Source organism: Leuciscus leuciscus (assembly GCF_965113295.1).
Source record: "Leuciscus leuciscus genome assembly, chromosome: 7".
Lineage (NCBI taxonomy): Eukaryota > Metazoa > Chordata > Actinopteri > Cypriniformes > Leuciscidae > Leuciscus > Leuciscus leuciscus.
The window spans coordinates 46,426,063-46,442,760 of NC_138731.1; the positions used below are offsets into that span (position 1 = coordinate 46,426,063).

At 41.8% G+C, this 16,698-nt stretch overlaps 1 protein-coding gene across 1 annotated transcript; it reads left to right on the forward strand.

Annotated features, from left to right (window-relative positions):
* The first annotated feature begins 771 nt into the window (after positions 1-771).
* On the forward strand, positions 772-16,003 carry gpc6b (glypican 6b). Its single transcript, XM_082176010.1, has 3 exons — positions 772-908; positions 11,750-11,916; positions 14,874-16,003. The coding sequence occupies exons 1-3, from the start codon at positions 802-804 to the stop codon at positions 15,071-15,073; spliced, it is 474 nt and encodes a 157-aa protein (XP_082032136.1). The 5' UTR covers positions 772-801; the 3' UTR covers positions 15,074-16,003.
* Positions 16,004-16,698: the final 695 nt, after the last annotated feature.

Below are 16,698 nucleotides of genomic sequence, written 5' to 3' on the forward strand. Positions count from 1 at the left end.
TTTTCTGCTGACAGAGAAAATCCGCTTTGATGAGATTGATACGGTAAAACCCACGCCATCATTACTGTTCGTATCACTGTGATCAAGAGCTGAGATTCAGACTGATAATGAGCGTTTGCTTTCTGACCAATCAGAGCAGAGCAGCTCTCAGAGAGGCGGGGCTTAGAGAGACACTGAGAGAAAACAGCTGATGCTGAAGTGGAGATTGAGGAGATTGAGGAGATTATAGTGTGTTTGACCTCCGAAACAAAACGAGGAACCTCTAAAATAGTCAAATTTAAAAAAAGAAAAGTTAAGTAAATTCATTGGTTAGAGAAAGTGTGAACCATTAAGAACATTGAGATATTGAAACCAAGGTTATTATAGTTAACACATTTTTTTTTTACTTGATATAAAATAAGCATTAACTGAAATAAAATAACAAAGAAATGCATTAATATTTCAGCTAGTTAAGGAAACATTTTCATTTGATGTACTATTTTTTTTTATTTATAAAAACTACATAGACAAATAAAAAATAAAAACGAATAAAAAGACAAAAAATATAAAAATAAAAACTATAAAAGTATCTCACTGATTCTAAAACATTGACTGAAACGTCTGGAATGATGGAATTTAATCACCTTTGGAATCATTTGAATATAGTTTCTGTCAGTAAAAGCTGTGTGTGTGTGTGTGTGTGTGTGTGTGTGTGTGTGTGTGTGTGTGTGTGTGTGTGTGTGTGTGTGTGTGAAAGATGAGTTGTTCTAATGGTCTTCCTCATGTCTTCATCATCAGGTGACGGACATCAAGGAGAAGTTGATGCGGTTCAGGAAGTTCTGGTCGTCACTCCCCGAGTCGATCTGTCAGGAGGAGCATGTGGCGACGGTGGAGAACGAGAACTGCTGGAACGGCCTCGAGCAGGGCAGGTAACACTCGTTAATATTCATATTAATGAGCATATTCATGAACGAGTTCTGCTGGAACGGCCTCGAGCAGGGCAGGTGACACTCGTTAATATTCATATTAATGAGCATATTCATGAACGAGTTCTGCTGGAACGGCCTCGAGCAGGGCAGGTAACACTCGTTAATATTCATATTAATGAGCATATTCATGAACGAGTTCTGCTGGAACGGCCTCGAGCAGGGCAGGTAACACTCGTTAATATTCATATTAATGAGCATATTCATGAACGAGTTCTGCTGGAACGGCCTCGAGCAGGGCAGGTGACACTCGTTAATATTCATATTAATGAGCATATTCATGAACGAGTTCTGCTGGAACGGCCTCGAGCAGGGCAGGTGACACTCGTTAATATTCATATTAATGAGCATATTCATGAACGAGTTCTGCTGGAACGGCCTCCAGCAGGGCAGGTAACACTCGTTAATATTCATATTAATGAGCATATTCATGAACGAGTTCTGCTGGAACGGCCTCGAGCAGGGCAGGTGACACTCGTTAATATTCATATTAATGAGCATATTCATGAACGAGTTCTGCTGGAACGGCCTCCAGCAGGGCAGGTGACACTCGTTAATATTCATATTAATGAGCATATTCATGAACGAGTTCTGATGGAACGGCCTCGAGCAGGGCAGGTGACACTCGTTAATATTCATATTAATGAGCATATTCATGAACGAGTTCTGATGGAACGGCCTCGAGCAGGGCAGGTGACACTCGTTAATATTCATATTAATGAGCATATTCATGAACGAGTTCTGCTGGAACGGCCTCGAGCAGGGCAGGTGACACTCGTTAATATTCATATTAATGAGCATATTCATGAACGAGTTCTGCTGGAACGGCCTCCAGCAGGGCAGGTGACACTCGTTAATATTCATATTAATGAGCATATTCATGAACGAGTTCTGATGGAACGGCCTCGAGCAGGGCAGGTGACACTCGTTAATATTCATATTAATGAGCATATTCATGAACGAGTTCTGATGGAACGGCCTCGAGCAGGGCAGGTGACACTCGTTAATATTCATATTAATGAGCATATTCATGAACGAGTTCTGCTGGAACGGCCTCGAGCAGGGCAGGTGACACTCGTTAATATTCATATTAATGAGCATATTCATGAACGAGTTCTGATGGAACGGCCTCGAGCAGGGCAGGTGACACTCGTTAATATTCATATTAATGAGCATATTCATGAACGAGTTCTGCTGGAACGGCCTCGAGCAGGGCAGGTGACACTCGTTAATATTCATATTAATGAGCATATTCATGAACGAGTTCTGATGGAACGGCCTCGAGCAGGGCAGGTGACACTCGTTAATATTCATATTAATGAGCATATTCATGAACGAGTTCTGCTGGAACGGCCTCGAGCAGGGCAGGTGACACTCGTTAATATTCATATTAATGAGCATATTCATGAACGAGTTCTGCTGGAACGACCTCGAGCAGGGCAGGTGACACTCGTTAATATTCATATTAATGAGCATATTCATGAACGAGTTCTGATGGAACGGCCTCGAGCAGGGCAGGTGACACTCGTTAATATTCATATTAATGAGCATATTCATGAACGAGTTCTGCTGGAACGGCCTCGAGCAGGGCAGGTGACACTCGTTAATATTCATATTAATGAGCATATTCATGAACGAGTTCTGCTGGAACGGCCTCGAGCAGGGCAGGTGACACTCGTTAATATTCATATTAATGAGCATATTCATGAACGAGTTCTGCTGGAACGGCCTCGAGCAGGGCAGGTGACACTCGTTAATATTCATATTAATGAGCATATTCATGAACGAGTTCTGCTGGAACGACCTCGAGCAGGGCAGGTGACACTCGTTAATATTCATATTAATGAGCATATTCATGAACGAGTTCTGATGGAACGGCCTCGAGCAGGGCAGGTGACACTCGTTAATATTCATATTAATGAGCATATTCATGAACGAGTTCTGCTGGAACGGCCTCGAGCAGGGCAGGTGACACTCGTTAATATTCATATTAATGAGCATATTCATGAACGAGTTCTGCTGGAACGGCCTCGAGCAGGGCAGGTGACACTCGTTAATATTCATATTAATGAGCATATTCATGAACGACTTCTGATGGAACGGCCTCGAGCAGGGCAGGTGACACTCGTTAATATTCATATTAATGAGCATATTCATGAACGAGTTCTGATGGAACGGCCTCGAGCAGGGCAGGTGACACTCGTTAATATTCATATTAATGAGCATATTCATGAACGAGTTCTGATGGAACGGCCTCGAGCAGGGCAGGTGACACTCGTTAATATTCATATTAATGAGCATATTCATGAACGAGTTCTGATGGAACGGCCTCGAGCAGGGCAGGTGACACTCGTTAATATTCATATTAATGAGCATATTCATGAACGAGTTCTGCTGGAACGCCTCGAGCAGGGCAGGTGACACTCGTTAATATTCATATTAATGAGCATATTCATCTGCTGGAACGGCCTCAAGCAGGGCAGGTGACACCCGTTAATATTCATATTAATGAGCATATTCATCTGCTGGAACGGCCTCAAGCAGGGCAGGTGACACCCGTTAATATTCATATTAATGAGCATATTCATGAACGAGTTCTGCTGGAACGGCCTCGAGCAGGGCAGGTGACACTCGTTAATATTCATATTAATGAGCATATTCATGAACGAGTTCTGCTGGAACGGCCTCGAGCAGGGCAGGTGACACTCGTTAATGTTCATATTCATGAGCATATTCATGAACGAGTTCTGCTGGAACGGCATCGAGCAGGGCAGGTGACACTCGTTAATATTCATATTAATAAGCATATTCATGAACGAGTTCTCCTCGAGCAGTATTCATGTGGGCAGCTAATATTAAAGGGATAGTTCACCCAAAAATGAAAATTAGCCTAGGTGTATATGACATTCTTCTTTCAGGCGGATACAATCAGAGTTATAATAAAAAATGTCCTGGCTCTTCCAAGCTTTATAATTGCAGTGAATGGCTGTTTCTGTTTAGAAATCCATAAAAAGTGCATCTATCCCTCATAAAAGTACATCTGTCCATCATAAAAGTGCATCTATCCATCATAAAAGTGCATCTATCCATCATAAAAGTGCATCTATCCATCATAAAAGTGCATCTATCCATCATAATAGTGCATCTGTCCATCATAAAAGTGCATCTATCCATCATAAAAGTACATCTGTCCATCATAAAAGTGCATCTATCCATCATAAAAGTACATCTGTCCATCATAAAAGTGCATCTATCCATCATAAAAGTGCATCTGTCCATCATAAAAGTGCATCTGTCCATCATAAAAGTGCATCTGTCCATCATAATAGTGCATCTATCTGCGAATATTAATGAGCGTATTCATGTTCGCTGCTACTATTAATTAGGGGTGTAGCGATACATTGATATGGATGCATCGATTCCACACGTAAAATATCGATATACACCTTTATTTTGACCCTCTCCACATTCTCACGTAACATCCTTCCGCCAAAGCGCACATTTTCTTTTACACACCCAGTTTAAGAGTCCTTTGAAAATTGCACACCCTCTCCCAATTGGGACATTTACAACAGAAGAGGTCATGTGCAAGTACTCCGTTCTTAAACTGGGTGTGTGACAGGCTGTGGAATGGGGTTTGGTCGAGGAAAATTTTTCAGTCAAAAAATTTTTTTTTGCTTTAACTCCCATCGGCTGATAACGACCAGTGCCAGATCAATCGCACCCTTACTCTCAGCATTCTTGCCTTTTTGGCCTGCCTTTTTCTCTCTGCTGTCATGAGCAGCTCAAATGAATGTCTTATGATTGTGTTGCTATGCTATTCTAAACAATTTGCTAATGCTACGTTTACACGTGGATGGCTATTTTCATAAACGGACATTTCACCCCTCTTCGTTTTCAAAAATAACATCGTGCACACGAACCTGTGTATATGCTGTCAAGAGCATTGCCAAACCTGTAGGTGGCAGTGTAACGAGAAGCTTAAGCCCACCTTAGCCAATCAGAATCCCGAAAATAGTCACATTCTGTGACGTCGCTGCCTAAAACTCAGTTTTTCTCAGTTTACATGCAAACGTACAAAAGAAGATTTTCAAAATCTCCACTCTGACCGGAGTTTTTAGAAAGAATCGGTTTCATTGGCGAATCCTCCATTTGCGTGTAAACGAAGGGCGCAAACGAAGGGAAATGTTTCCATTTTTCAAAATAACCATGTACGTGTAAACGGGGCCTAAATTATGACCTCCTTTGTTTGCGTATAATAATATATTCTTTGCACACACAATCTTAGGCATACAATATTATCTTTTTTATTTTATTTATGATGTTATAGTGCTATTCAATTGTAATTTAGTTCAACTATTCAGCTTAACAGGGTCAGTATGTGTAACCCTAATCAAAATAATGAAATACCAAATTTCTAAATAAAATGTTTTATTTATTTATTATTATTATTTTGCATTAAAGACTAAATCGAGTCTATCAAATAAAAATGAAATAAAATAAGGTTAGGTGAAGTGTCCTGTTAATTTAATCAGCAGTAATCATTGCAGCCTGTGCATATCTCAGGACTGGCGGGAGCGTATTGTGGCGGGCTTTAACGAGGAGCAGTGGATCTGACATTTTTGGATGAGCAAGCCAACCTTTGATATGTTGTGTCAACGTTTGTCCACATTCCTCTCCTACGACGACACGAAGGTTTCTCTTGAAGGTTTCTCTCGTAATTAAACTGCGAAGACGTCGCCTAATGCCTCAGATAATCCGATCTGCCTGTTTACATGACAGTCGCATTGGCACATATCCGATGTATTTCCACATATGAATGAGGCCTGAAACCGATCTGGAAATATCCGAATGCTTGCGTTTTTTTCCTGTTTACACTGTCATAGAACACATCCGATCTGTGTCACATATGAGCAAAAAATCGGAATTGGGTCACATTCACTGACAGTGTAAACGAGGCCTTAAGTGACATCTGACCTGAATACTGCGCACTTAGTCACTAAACCGGACGTATCGTGTTGTGTTCACCAACAAGGGTGCGACTGCTTGTCTGTTTCTGCTGTAAAACATGAACTTGCGATGCCTTGACAGCGAACAATACCGGCTTTTGTGAAAAAAACTTGTTTAGGGTTCAGTCAGTGTTGTCAGGCGTCTATTTCAGACGAGGAGATTAACGTTATAAAGACACACCGGCAGACAGTATGGTTGGTGAGTAAACGAAAATGTGCGCTTTGGCGGAAGGATGTTATGTGAGAATGTGGAGAGTGTCAAAATAAAGGTATATTTTACGTGTGGAATTGATGCATCGTATCGTTAGACGTTATATCGATGCATCGATCCATATCAATGTATCGTTACACCCCTAATATTAATGAGCGTATTCGTGTGAACTAGTACAATTAATGAGTGTATTCATGTTCGCTGCTAATATTAATGAGCATATTAATGTTCGCTGCTAATATTAATGAGCATATTAATGTATGCTGCTAATATGAATTAGCATATTCGTGTGAACTGCTAATATTAATGTGTATTCATGTTCGCTGCCAATATTAATGAGCATATTAATGTATGCTGCTAATATTAATGTGTATTCGTGTGAACTGCTAATATTAATGAGTGTATTCATGTTCGCTGCTAATATTAATGAGCATATTAATGTGTGCTGTGAATATTAATGTGTATTCGTGTGAACTGCGAATATTAATGAGCATATTAATGAACGAGTTCTGCTGGAACGGCCTCGAGCAGGGCAGGTGACACTCGTTAATATTCATATTAATGAGCATATTCATGAACGAGTTCTGCTGGAACGGCCTCGAGCAGGGCAGGTGACACTCGTTAATATTCATATTAATGAGCATATTCATGAACGAGTTCTGATGGAACGGCCTCGAGCAGGGCAGGTGACACTCGTTAATATTCATATTAATGAGCATATTCATGAACGAGTTCTGCTGGAACGGCCTCGAGCAGGGCAGGTGACACTCGTTAATATTCATATTAATGAGCATATTCATGAACGAGTTCTGCTGGAACGGCCTCGAGCAGGGCAGGTGACACTCGTTAATATTCATATTAATGAGCATATTCATGAACGAGTTCTGCTGGAACGACCTCGAGCAGGGCAGGTGACACTCGTTAATATTCATATTAATGAGCATATTCATGAACGAGTTCTGATGGAACGGCCTCGAGCAGGGCAGGTGACACTCGTTAATATTCATATTAATGAGCATATTCATGAACGAGTTCTGCTGGAACGGCCTCGAGCAGGGCAGGTGACACTCGTTAATATTCATATTAATGAGCATATTCATGAACGAGTTCTGCTGGAACGGCCTCGAGCAGGGCAGGTGACACTCGTTAATATTCATATTAATGAGCATATTCATGAACGAGTTCTGCTGGAACGGCCTCGAGCAGGGCAGGTGACACTCGTTAATATTCATATTAATGAGCATATTCATGAACGAGTTCTGCTGGAACGACCTCGAGCAGGGCAGGTGACACTCGTTAATATTCATATTAATGAGCATATTCATGAACGAGTTCTGATGGAACGGCCTCGAGCAGGGCAGGTGACACTCGTTAATATTCATATTAATGAGCATATTCATGAACGAGTTCTGCTGGAACGGCCTCGAGCAGGGCAGGTGACACTCGTTAATATTCATATTAATGAGCATATTCATGAACGAGTTCTGCTGGAACGGCCTCGAGCAGGGCAGGTGACACTCGTTAATATTCATATTAATGAGCATATTCATGAACGACTTCTGATGGAACGGCCTCGAGCAGGGCAGGTGACACTCGTTAATATTCATATTAATGAGCATATTCATGAACGAGTTCTGATGGAACGGCCTCGAGCAGGGCAGGTGACACTCGTTAATATTCATATTAATGAGCATATTCATGAACGAGTTCTGATGGAACGGCCTCGAGCAGGGCAGGTGACACTCGTTAATATTCATATTAATGAGCATATTCATGAACGAGTTCTGATGGAACGGCCTCGAGCAGGGCAGGTGACACTCGTTAATATTCATATTAATGAGCATATTCATGAACGAGTTCTGCTGGAACGCCTCGAGCAGGGCAGGTGACACTCGTTAATATTCATATTAATGAGCATATTCATCTGCTGGAACGGCCTCAAGCAGGGCAGGTGACACCCGTTAATATTCATATTAATGAGCATATTCATGAACGAGTTCTGCTGGAACGGCCTCGAGCAGGGCAGGTGACACTCGTTAATATTCATATTAATGAGCATATTCATGAACGAGTTCTGCTGGAACGGCCTCGAGCAGGGCAGGTGACACTCGTTAATGTTCATATTCATGAGCATATTCATGAACGAGTTCTGCTGGAACGGCCTCGAGCAGGGCAGGTGACACTCGTTAATATTCATATTAATGAGCATATTCATGAACGAGTTCTGCTGGAACGGCCTCGAGCAGGGCAGGTGACACTCGTTAATATTCATATTAATGAGCATATTCATGAACGAGTTCTGCTGGAACGGCATCGAGCAGGGCAGGTGACACTCGTTAATATTCATATTAATAAGCATATTCATGAACGAGTTCTCCTCGAGCAGTATTCATGTGGGCAGCTAATATTAAAGGGATAGTTCACCCAAAAATGAAAATTAGCCTAGGTGTATATGACATTCTTCTTTCAGGCGGATACAATCAGAGTTATAATAAAAAATGTCCTGGCTCTTCCAAGCTTTATAATTGCAGTGAATGGCTGTTTCTGTTTAGAAATCCATAAAAAGTGCATCTATCCCTCATAAAAGTACATCTGTCCATCATAAAAGTGCATCTATCCATCATAAAAGTGCATCTATCCATCATAAAAGTGCATCTATCCATCATAAAAGTGCATCTATCCATCATAATAGTGCATCTGTCCATCATAAAAGTGCATCTATCCATCATAAAAGTACATCTGTCCATCATAAAAGTGCATCTATCCATCATAAAAGTACATCTGTCCATCATAAAAGTGCATCTATCCATCATAAAAGTGCATCTGTCCATCATAAAAGTGCATCTGTCCATCATAAAAGTGCATCTGTCCATCATAAAAGTACATATGTCCATCATAAAAGTGCATCTATCCATCATAATAGTGCATCTATCTGCGAATATTAATGAGCGTATTCATGTTCGCTGCTACTATTAATTAGGGGTGTAGCGATACATTGATATGGATGCATCGATTCCACACGTAAAATATCGATATACACCTTTATTTTGACCCTCTCCACATTCTCACGTAACATCCTTCCGCCAAAGCGCACATTTTCTTTTACACACCCAGTTTAAGAGTCCTTTGAAAATTGCACACCCTCTCCCAATTGGGACATTTACAACAGAAGAGGTCATGTGCAAGTACTCCGTTCTTAAACTGGGTGTGTGACAGGCTGTGGAATGGGGTTTGGTCGAGGAAAATTTTTCAGTCAAAAAATTTTTTTTTGCTTTAACTCCCATCGGCTGATAACGACCAGTGCCAGATCAATCGCACCCTTACTCTCAGCATTCTTGCCTTTTTGGCCTGCCTTTTTCTCTCTGCTGTCATGAGCAGCTCAAATGAATGTCTTATGATTGTGTTGCTATGCTATTCTAAACAATTTGCTAATGCTACGTTTACACGTGGATGGCTATTTTCATAAACGGACATTTCACCCCTCTTCGTTTTCAAAAATAACATCGTGCACACGAACCTGTGTATATGCTGTCAAGAGCATTGCCAAACCTGTAGGTGGCAGTGTAACGAGAAGCTTAAGCCCACCTTAGCCAATCAGAATCCCGAAAATAGTCACATTCTGTGACGTCGCTGCCTAAAACTCAGTTTTTCTCAGTTTACATGCAAACGTACAAAAGAAGATTTTCAAAATCTCCACTCTGACCGGAGTTTTTAGAAAGAATCGGTTTCATTGGCGAATCCTCCATTTGCGTGTAAACGAAGGGCGCAAACGAAGGGAAATGTTTCCATTTTTCAAAATAACCATGTACGTGTAAACGGGGCCTAAATTATGACCTCCTTTGTTTGCGTATAATAATATATTCTTTGCACACACAATCTTAGGCATACAATATTATCTTTTTTATTTTATTTATGATGTTATAGTGCTATTCAATTGTAATTTAGTTCAACTATTCAGCTTAACAGGGTCAGTATGTGTAACCCTAATCAAAATAATGAAATACCAAATTTCTAAATAAAATGTTTTATTTATTTATTATTATTATTTTGCATTAAAGACTAAATCGAGTCTATCAAATAAAAATGAAATAAAATAAGGTTAGGTGAAGTGTCCTGTTAATTTAATCAGCAGTAATCATTGCAGCCTGTGCATATCTCAGGACTGGCGGGAGCGTATTGTGGCGGGCTTTAACGAGGAGCAGTGGATCTGACATTTTTGGATGAGCAAGCCAACCTTTGATATGTTGTGTCAACGTTTGTCCACATTCCTCTCCTACGACGACACGAAGGTTTCTCTTGAAGGTTTCTCTCGTAATTAAACTGCGAAGACGTCGCCTAATGCCTCAGATAATCCGATCTGCCTGTTTACATGACAGTCGCATTGGCACATATCCGATGTATTTCCACATATGAATGAGGCCTGAAACCGATCTGGAAATATCCGAATGCTTGCGTTTTTTTCCTGTTTACACTGTCATAGAACACATCCGATCTGTGTCACATATGAGCAAAAAATCGGAATTGGGTCACATTCACTGACAGTGTAAACGAGGCCTTAAGTGACATCTGACCTGAATACTGCGCACTTAGTCACTAAACCGGACGTATCGTGTTGTGTTCACCAACAAGGGTGCGACTGCTTGTCTGTTTCTGCTGTAAAACATGAACTTGCGATGCCTTGACAGCGAACAATACCGGCTTTTGTGAAAAAAACTTGTTTAGGGTTCAGTCAGTGTTGTCAGGCGTCTATTTCAGACGAGGAGATTAACGTTATAAAGACACACCGGCAGACAGTATGGTTGGTGAGTAAACGAAAATGTGCGCTTTGGCGGAAGGATGTTATGTGAGAATGTGGAGAGTGTCAAAATAAAGGTATATTTTACGTGTGGAATTGATGCATCGTATCGTTAGACGTTATATCGATGCATCGATCCATATCAATGTATCGTTACACCCCTAATATTAATGAGCGTATTCGTGTGAACTAGTACAATTAATGAGTGTATTCATGTTCGCTGCTAATATTAATGAGCATATTAATGTTCGCTGCTAATATTAATGAGCATATTAATGTATGCTGCTAATATGAATTAGCATATTCGTGTGAACTGCTAATATTAATGTGTATTCATGTTCGCTGCCAATATTAATGAGCATATTAATGTATGCTGCTAATATTAATTAGCATATTCGTGTGAACTGCTAATATTAATGTGTATTCATGTTCGCTGCCAATATTAATGAGCATATTAATGTATGCTGCTAATATTAATGTGTATTCGTGTGAACTGCTAATATTAATGAGTGTATTCATGTTCGCTGCTAATATTAATGAGCATATTAATGTGTGCTGTGAATATTAATGTGTATTCGTGTGAACTGCGAATATTAATGAGCATATTAATGTGTGCTACTAATATTAATGTATATTCGTGTGAACTGCTAATAATGAGCATATTTATATGCACAGCTAATGTTAATGAGCGTATTCGTGTGCACGGCTAATTTTAATGACGTTATTTGACGTTAATAGCTGAACCCTATGCATGGACTTTGCTTTGCAGGTTCGACCCTGAGGTTCAGAAAGACGTATGGATCCTTCAGGAGAATAACAGCACAGACTCTTCCCGACCCGACGCTGTGGTCCGACAGCAGATCATGGCTCTCCGGATGATGAGCAACAAGCTGAAGAACGCTTACCACGGCACTGACCTCCACTTCCAGGACTCCGGTAAGTCTGACGAATGCTAACGTGTGTTCAGAAGCACTGATGTGTCTTATTGATGAACTCAGAGCAGAGGATTATCTGTGCGATGATCAAACGACACAATGAGGTTTTCTGGGAAGTCGTGCGGGAAGCATCGCCGTCTTTCACTGTGGTTTCCAGAGTTTCCACTGAAATTACCCGAAACAATCTGTCCCAGGAACTTTTTTCCCCCAGACTTGTTGCTGTCTGCGTTTCCACCACAGTATAAAGTTCCGGGAAGATTAGGCAAATTAGTCCGGTGACATAGGACTATGCGCAACATGGATATCATCCTCTGAAATTAAGCTTAATAAAGCCTGAACCTCGTCGTCGGTACATCTGTCGTATTTTTTAAACTCCATTGTTGATTTGAATAGCAAACAAGTGTTGCTGCACGCACCGCAACAGATGGTGGTTGAAATAAAATGCTGCGTGGAGTCAACCAATCAAAATGCGGCATGAACTAACCAATCAGCATGTTGAGTGCCCAGGTCCCACCCCTGAAAGTTCCTGAACATTGAAGAAGTAATACCTCAACAGCAGGGACTTTCTGAGGGGGAAATATTTACCCGGAACTCCATTTAGACCCTGATTCCTGCGGTCGAAACACACCGAGCCCCACCCTAAACTCCTGAGTTCCTGCGGTGGAAACGCGGCTTTAGTCATTGTTAGTTCCCTTTCGAGGGAACTCGCACTGCGTCAGAACGACACTTTGGGGAACACTCTTAGCGTAACGCGTCTGAAGTATGAATCTAATGAATCCAATCCTATTGACGTAGCGTATGACGGCACACAACAGAGTTAGCTTTTCGCTCTTCAGCAAGTGCTCTGTGTCAACTGTCTGTCCTATTTGGTTTTGTTTGTCCTGTAGGAACTTGAATTGTTACTATAAGCACAGCTGAAAGCGTGTGTCTTCCTGCCCACGTTAAACTTCAGGAGGTGACACACGTGATCGGTGTGTGATACTGTTTGGATGCGAGGCATGTGTAACCCCTTGAACCCGGGTCTCCGGTGTGGGAGTCAGGCACTCTAACAAGGAGGCTAAAGACTGCAGCCACTAGCGTCCATCGCCAGAGCGCCTATTGACATCAGAGGAGTGAGGTTTACGTATAGATTATGAGACTGGTTAAATAAATGAATCATATTATCTGGCTGAGCAGTTAAATATTTTAATTCAGCCTATCATTCAGACCATGTTTCACATGTCTGGTTATTATGGCTGCATTTAATTTGGATTAATTAAAAAGATGGAATAATCATCTGACTCATGTCATCTGACTACGCTGGGATTGGATCATGCATGGGCTGTTCTCGAGGGGGCGCTGTTCTGCCAGCGCATTATGAGCCGAGCTCCTGGTTTAAGCAGCGGAGAATGAGTGGTTGTCTCTCTCTTCCAATACTGGGTTCTCCCATTCGGCCTAGCTCTCTCCCCACGTTTACCAAATGCATGGATGCAGCTCTAGCTCCGCTGAGGCTTCAGGGTATCAGGGTGCTAAATTATATAGATGACTGGCTTATTATGGCCCAGTCACAAGAGACAAGAGGAATGGAGACTTCATCCCGAGGTGGTGGAGTCAGTATGTCAGAGGTTCGGCCCAGTGGAAGTGGATCTGTTCGCATCTCGAGAGACGTCACACTGTCCACTGTGGTTCTCCCTCACACCCTTTCCCCCGATCGGTCTGCTCCCGGGAGTTCTGGAGAGGGTCCGTCGCGACGGGGTCAGTCTACTGCTAGTAGCCCCGTTGTGGCCGGACCGAGTGTGGATCTCAGACATAATATCGCACCTAGAGGGCCCTCCATTGGAGATTTCCATCAGGAGGGTCCTGCTGTCACAGTCAGAGGGCTCAATATTTCACCCTCGGCCAGAGCTATGGAAACTGTGGGTCCTACGTTTTCTCCGTGGGGTTTGAAGGATGAGACCTGCGACACGGACCAGAGTTCCCACATGGGACCTGGGAGTGGTTCTCGAAGGGCTGGTCGAGGCCCCCTTCAAACCTCTGGAGTCGGCTGAGGCTTTTTCATCAGCCATTACTTCTCTGAGGAGAGTAGGAGACCTTCAGGCGCTCTCTATATCTCACGGGTGCCCGGAGTTTGCTCCAGGCGACGTTAGGGCTATCTTGCATCCCAGGCCGGGCTATGTGCCTAAAGTGCCTCTAATGTGGCACAGCCGACGGTTCTGCAGGCGTTTCACCCTCCACCTCACGTGCCGGCGGAAGATGGGAGACTTCACCTGCTTTGCGCTTTGAGAGATCTCAAGATTTATGTCCAGAGGTCTTCTCAGTGGAGGAAGGCTGGTGTGCTTCGGGTCGCCCAAGAAGGGGCTTCCCGCATCCAAGCAAATGGATTGTTCAGGCGATATCTATGGCCTATCAGGTGCGCAGCTTGCCTTCACCTTGGGCCACCCCTCATACATTCACAAGGTTCTACAGTATGGACATTCCTTCTACGCCAGGCACTCTAGCTTCACACTGGGACAGGCAGGGCTTGTTGTGGCATAGTGGGTATTTATTCCCCAAAGTGTCGTTCTGACGCAGTGCGAGTTCCCTCGAAAGGGAACGTCTCGGGTTCCGACTGTAACCCCTGTTCCCTGAGAAGGGAACGAGACACTGCGTCCCTCCGTCACTCCTACTCCTGCCTGGGAGCGACTTGCTTCATCGCGAAGCTAACGCTGTTGTGTGCCGGCGTCCCTTTATAGCTTCCGTGTGTGCCGTCACTCAATACGTCATCACGCAACACCAATAGGATTGGATTAGTTTCATTCATACTTCAGACGTGTTACGCTAAGAGCGTTCCCCAAAGTGTCGTTCCGACGCAGTCTCGTTCTCTTCTTAGGGTACAGGGGTTACAGTCGTAACCAGAGACGTTTTTCATAGCCAGATCTTTGAATGTTGGCATAAACCGGGTCCATGATGTTGAGATCGTGATCTTTTCCTCCGTCTCAGTCTCAGATGAAGAGAGCAGCGGCTCCGGCTCCGGCTCCGGCGTCACAGAATCAGAATCCTTCAGGACCGACCCGACCGACCCGACCCACCCGACCCACACTCCGGTTCAGGAGCAGGAGAACAGAGACGAGACGTCTTCAGCGTCCAGCGTCCGGCCGGAGGTTCTGCTGCTGTTCTTCAGCGTGCTGGCCGTCAGATAGTGTCTCACACACACACACAGACACACACACACTGAAGCTGTACGGTCCAGATCTCCAGCGGCTGTAAGCTTTACAAGCGGAAGTCAAGGCTCTTCTGAAGCTCCAGTACAGTAGTTTAAAGGGTTAATTCACCCCAAAATTTTAATTCTTCAACATTTCCTCAAGCAAACCTTTTATTTGGAGCTTGACAGTCAATGCTAAAGACTGAACTGAGAAAATACTGCAAGAACTATTTCTGTAACTGCAAGACTTTATCTGTTATATTGTACCGATTATTAGAATCTTCTCTTTTATTTTTCTCACACGCATCTTTTCATGCAGGCGAAGCTTTTGTGAATGCAGAAGAGAATATCTGGTTGAACATACACTACCGTTTAAATGTCTGGGTTTAGTGAGATTTTTAAAATAAATTAATACTTTTATTCATCAAGAATGCATTAAATTGATCAAAAGTGACAATAAAAACATTTATAATGTTACAAAAGATTATATTTCAAATAAATACTGTTCTTTTGAACTTTCTATTCATCAAAGAATCCTGAGAAATAAAATGTATCAGTTTCCACAGAAATATGAACAGTTTTCAACACTGATAATAATCATAAATGTTTCTTGATCATCAAATCATCATATTAGAGTGATTTGTGAAGGATCATGTGACACTGAAGACTGGAGTAATGATGCTGAAAATTCAGCTTTGATCACAGGAATAAATTACACTTTACTATATATTCACATAGAAAACAGATGATTTACATTTAGAATAATATTTCACTATTTTTACTGAAATGTTTGATCAAATAAACAGCTTTGATGAGCAGAAGAGACTCTTTCAGGAACATTGAAAAATCTCACCGACCTCAAACTTTTGAACAATACCGTGAATCTTTGATTAATTAAAAAAGAAAATAGTGAAAAATCTGAAATTAAATTTTAAAGATGTGTATCATGTTTTTTTAATAAAAGTTTAATTATTTACTGTATATGTCATTTTCATAACTCTACATTACAGGGTTAGGGTTATTGCTGTTTGCTTTATTATGGTAAAGGTCATATTTCTGTGCCACTGGTTTTAAAGTAAGAGTTCATAGAAATGTGAGATATAAGTGTTGTGGCAAAAACAATAATTAAACAGACAGCATCACGGCATAAGAGACATCAGGATTCAAATTGTATTTTAAAAGATATTTATTCTTTTAAAAGAGGCTTGGTCACAAAATACCGCAGCTACCCAGTGAGAGGAGCAAAACCTAACTCACACAGAAAACAGACAGCCTTCTTATACCCCTTTCTTCAAAGTCTCTTCTTCTGTAATTTTCCACTCTAACCCCCCTGGGCTTAACTGTCTTCACACCCGTGAGGTCAAGCTAAATGACCCCTCTGCCTTTACTGTGTGTGTCTTTGTTCCTACCAGGTGCACACATACACTCCAGGAGAGAAACATATGATTGAATTGAAAGAAAACCCACACAATGTCTTAGAAAGTAAATAAGAAAAAAGTAAAATATAAATTTTTCCAACAACAATTCCTCCTCTTTATCATCCTCTGATAAACGATTTGGTTTCATTAACATTAGTTTTGATTATAACAACTTAGCATTTTATCTGAAACCGGGCTAAAAATG

Coding starts and splice junctions, on each gene's coding strand:
- gpc6b (XM_082176010.1), top strand. CDS start 802: ATGCGGTTCAGGAAGTTCTGGTCGTCACTCCCCGAGTCGATCTGTCAG. Junction 909..11,749: donor AACGGCCTCGAGCAGGGCAG/GTAACACTCGTT, acceptor TTTGCTTTGCAG/GTTCGACCCTGAGGTTCAGA. Junction 11,917..14,873: donor CCTCCACTTCCAGGACTCCG/GTAAGTCTGACG, acceptor CCTCCGTCTCAG/TCTCAGATGAAGAGAGCAGC.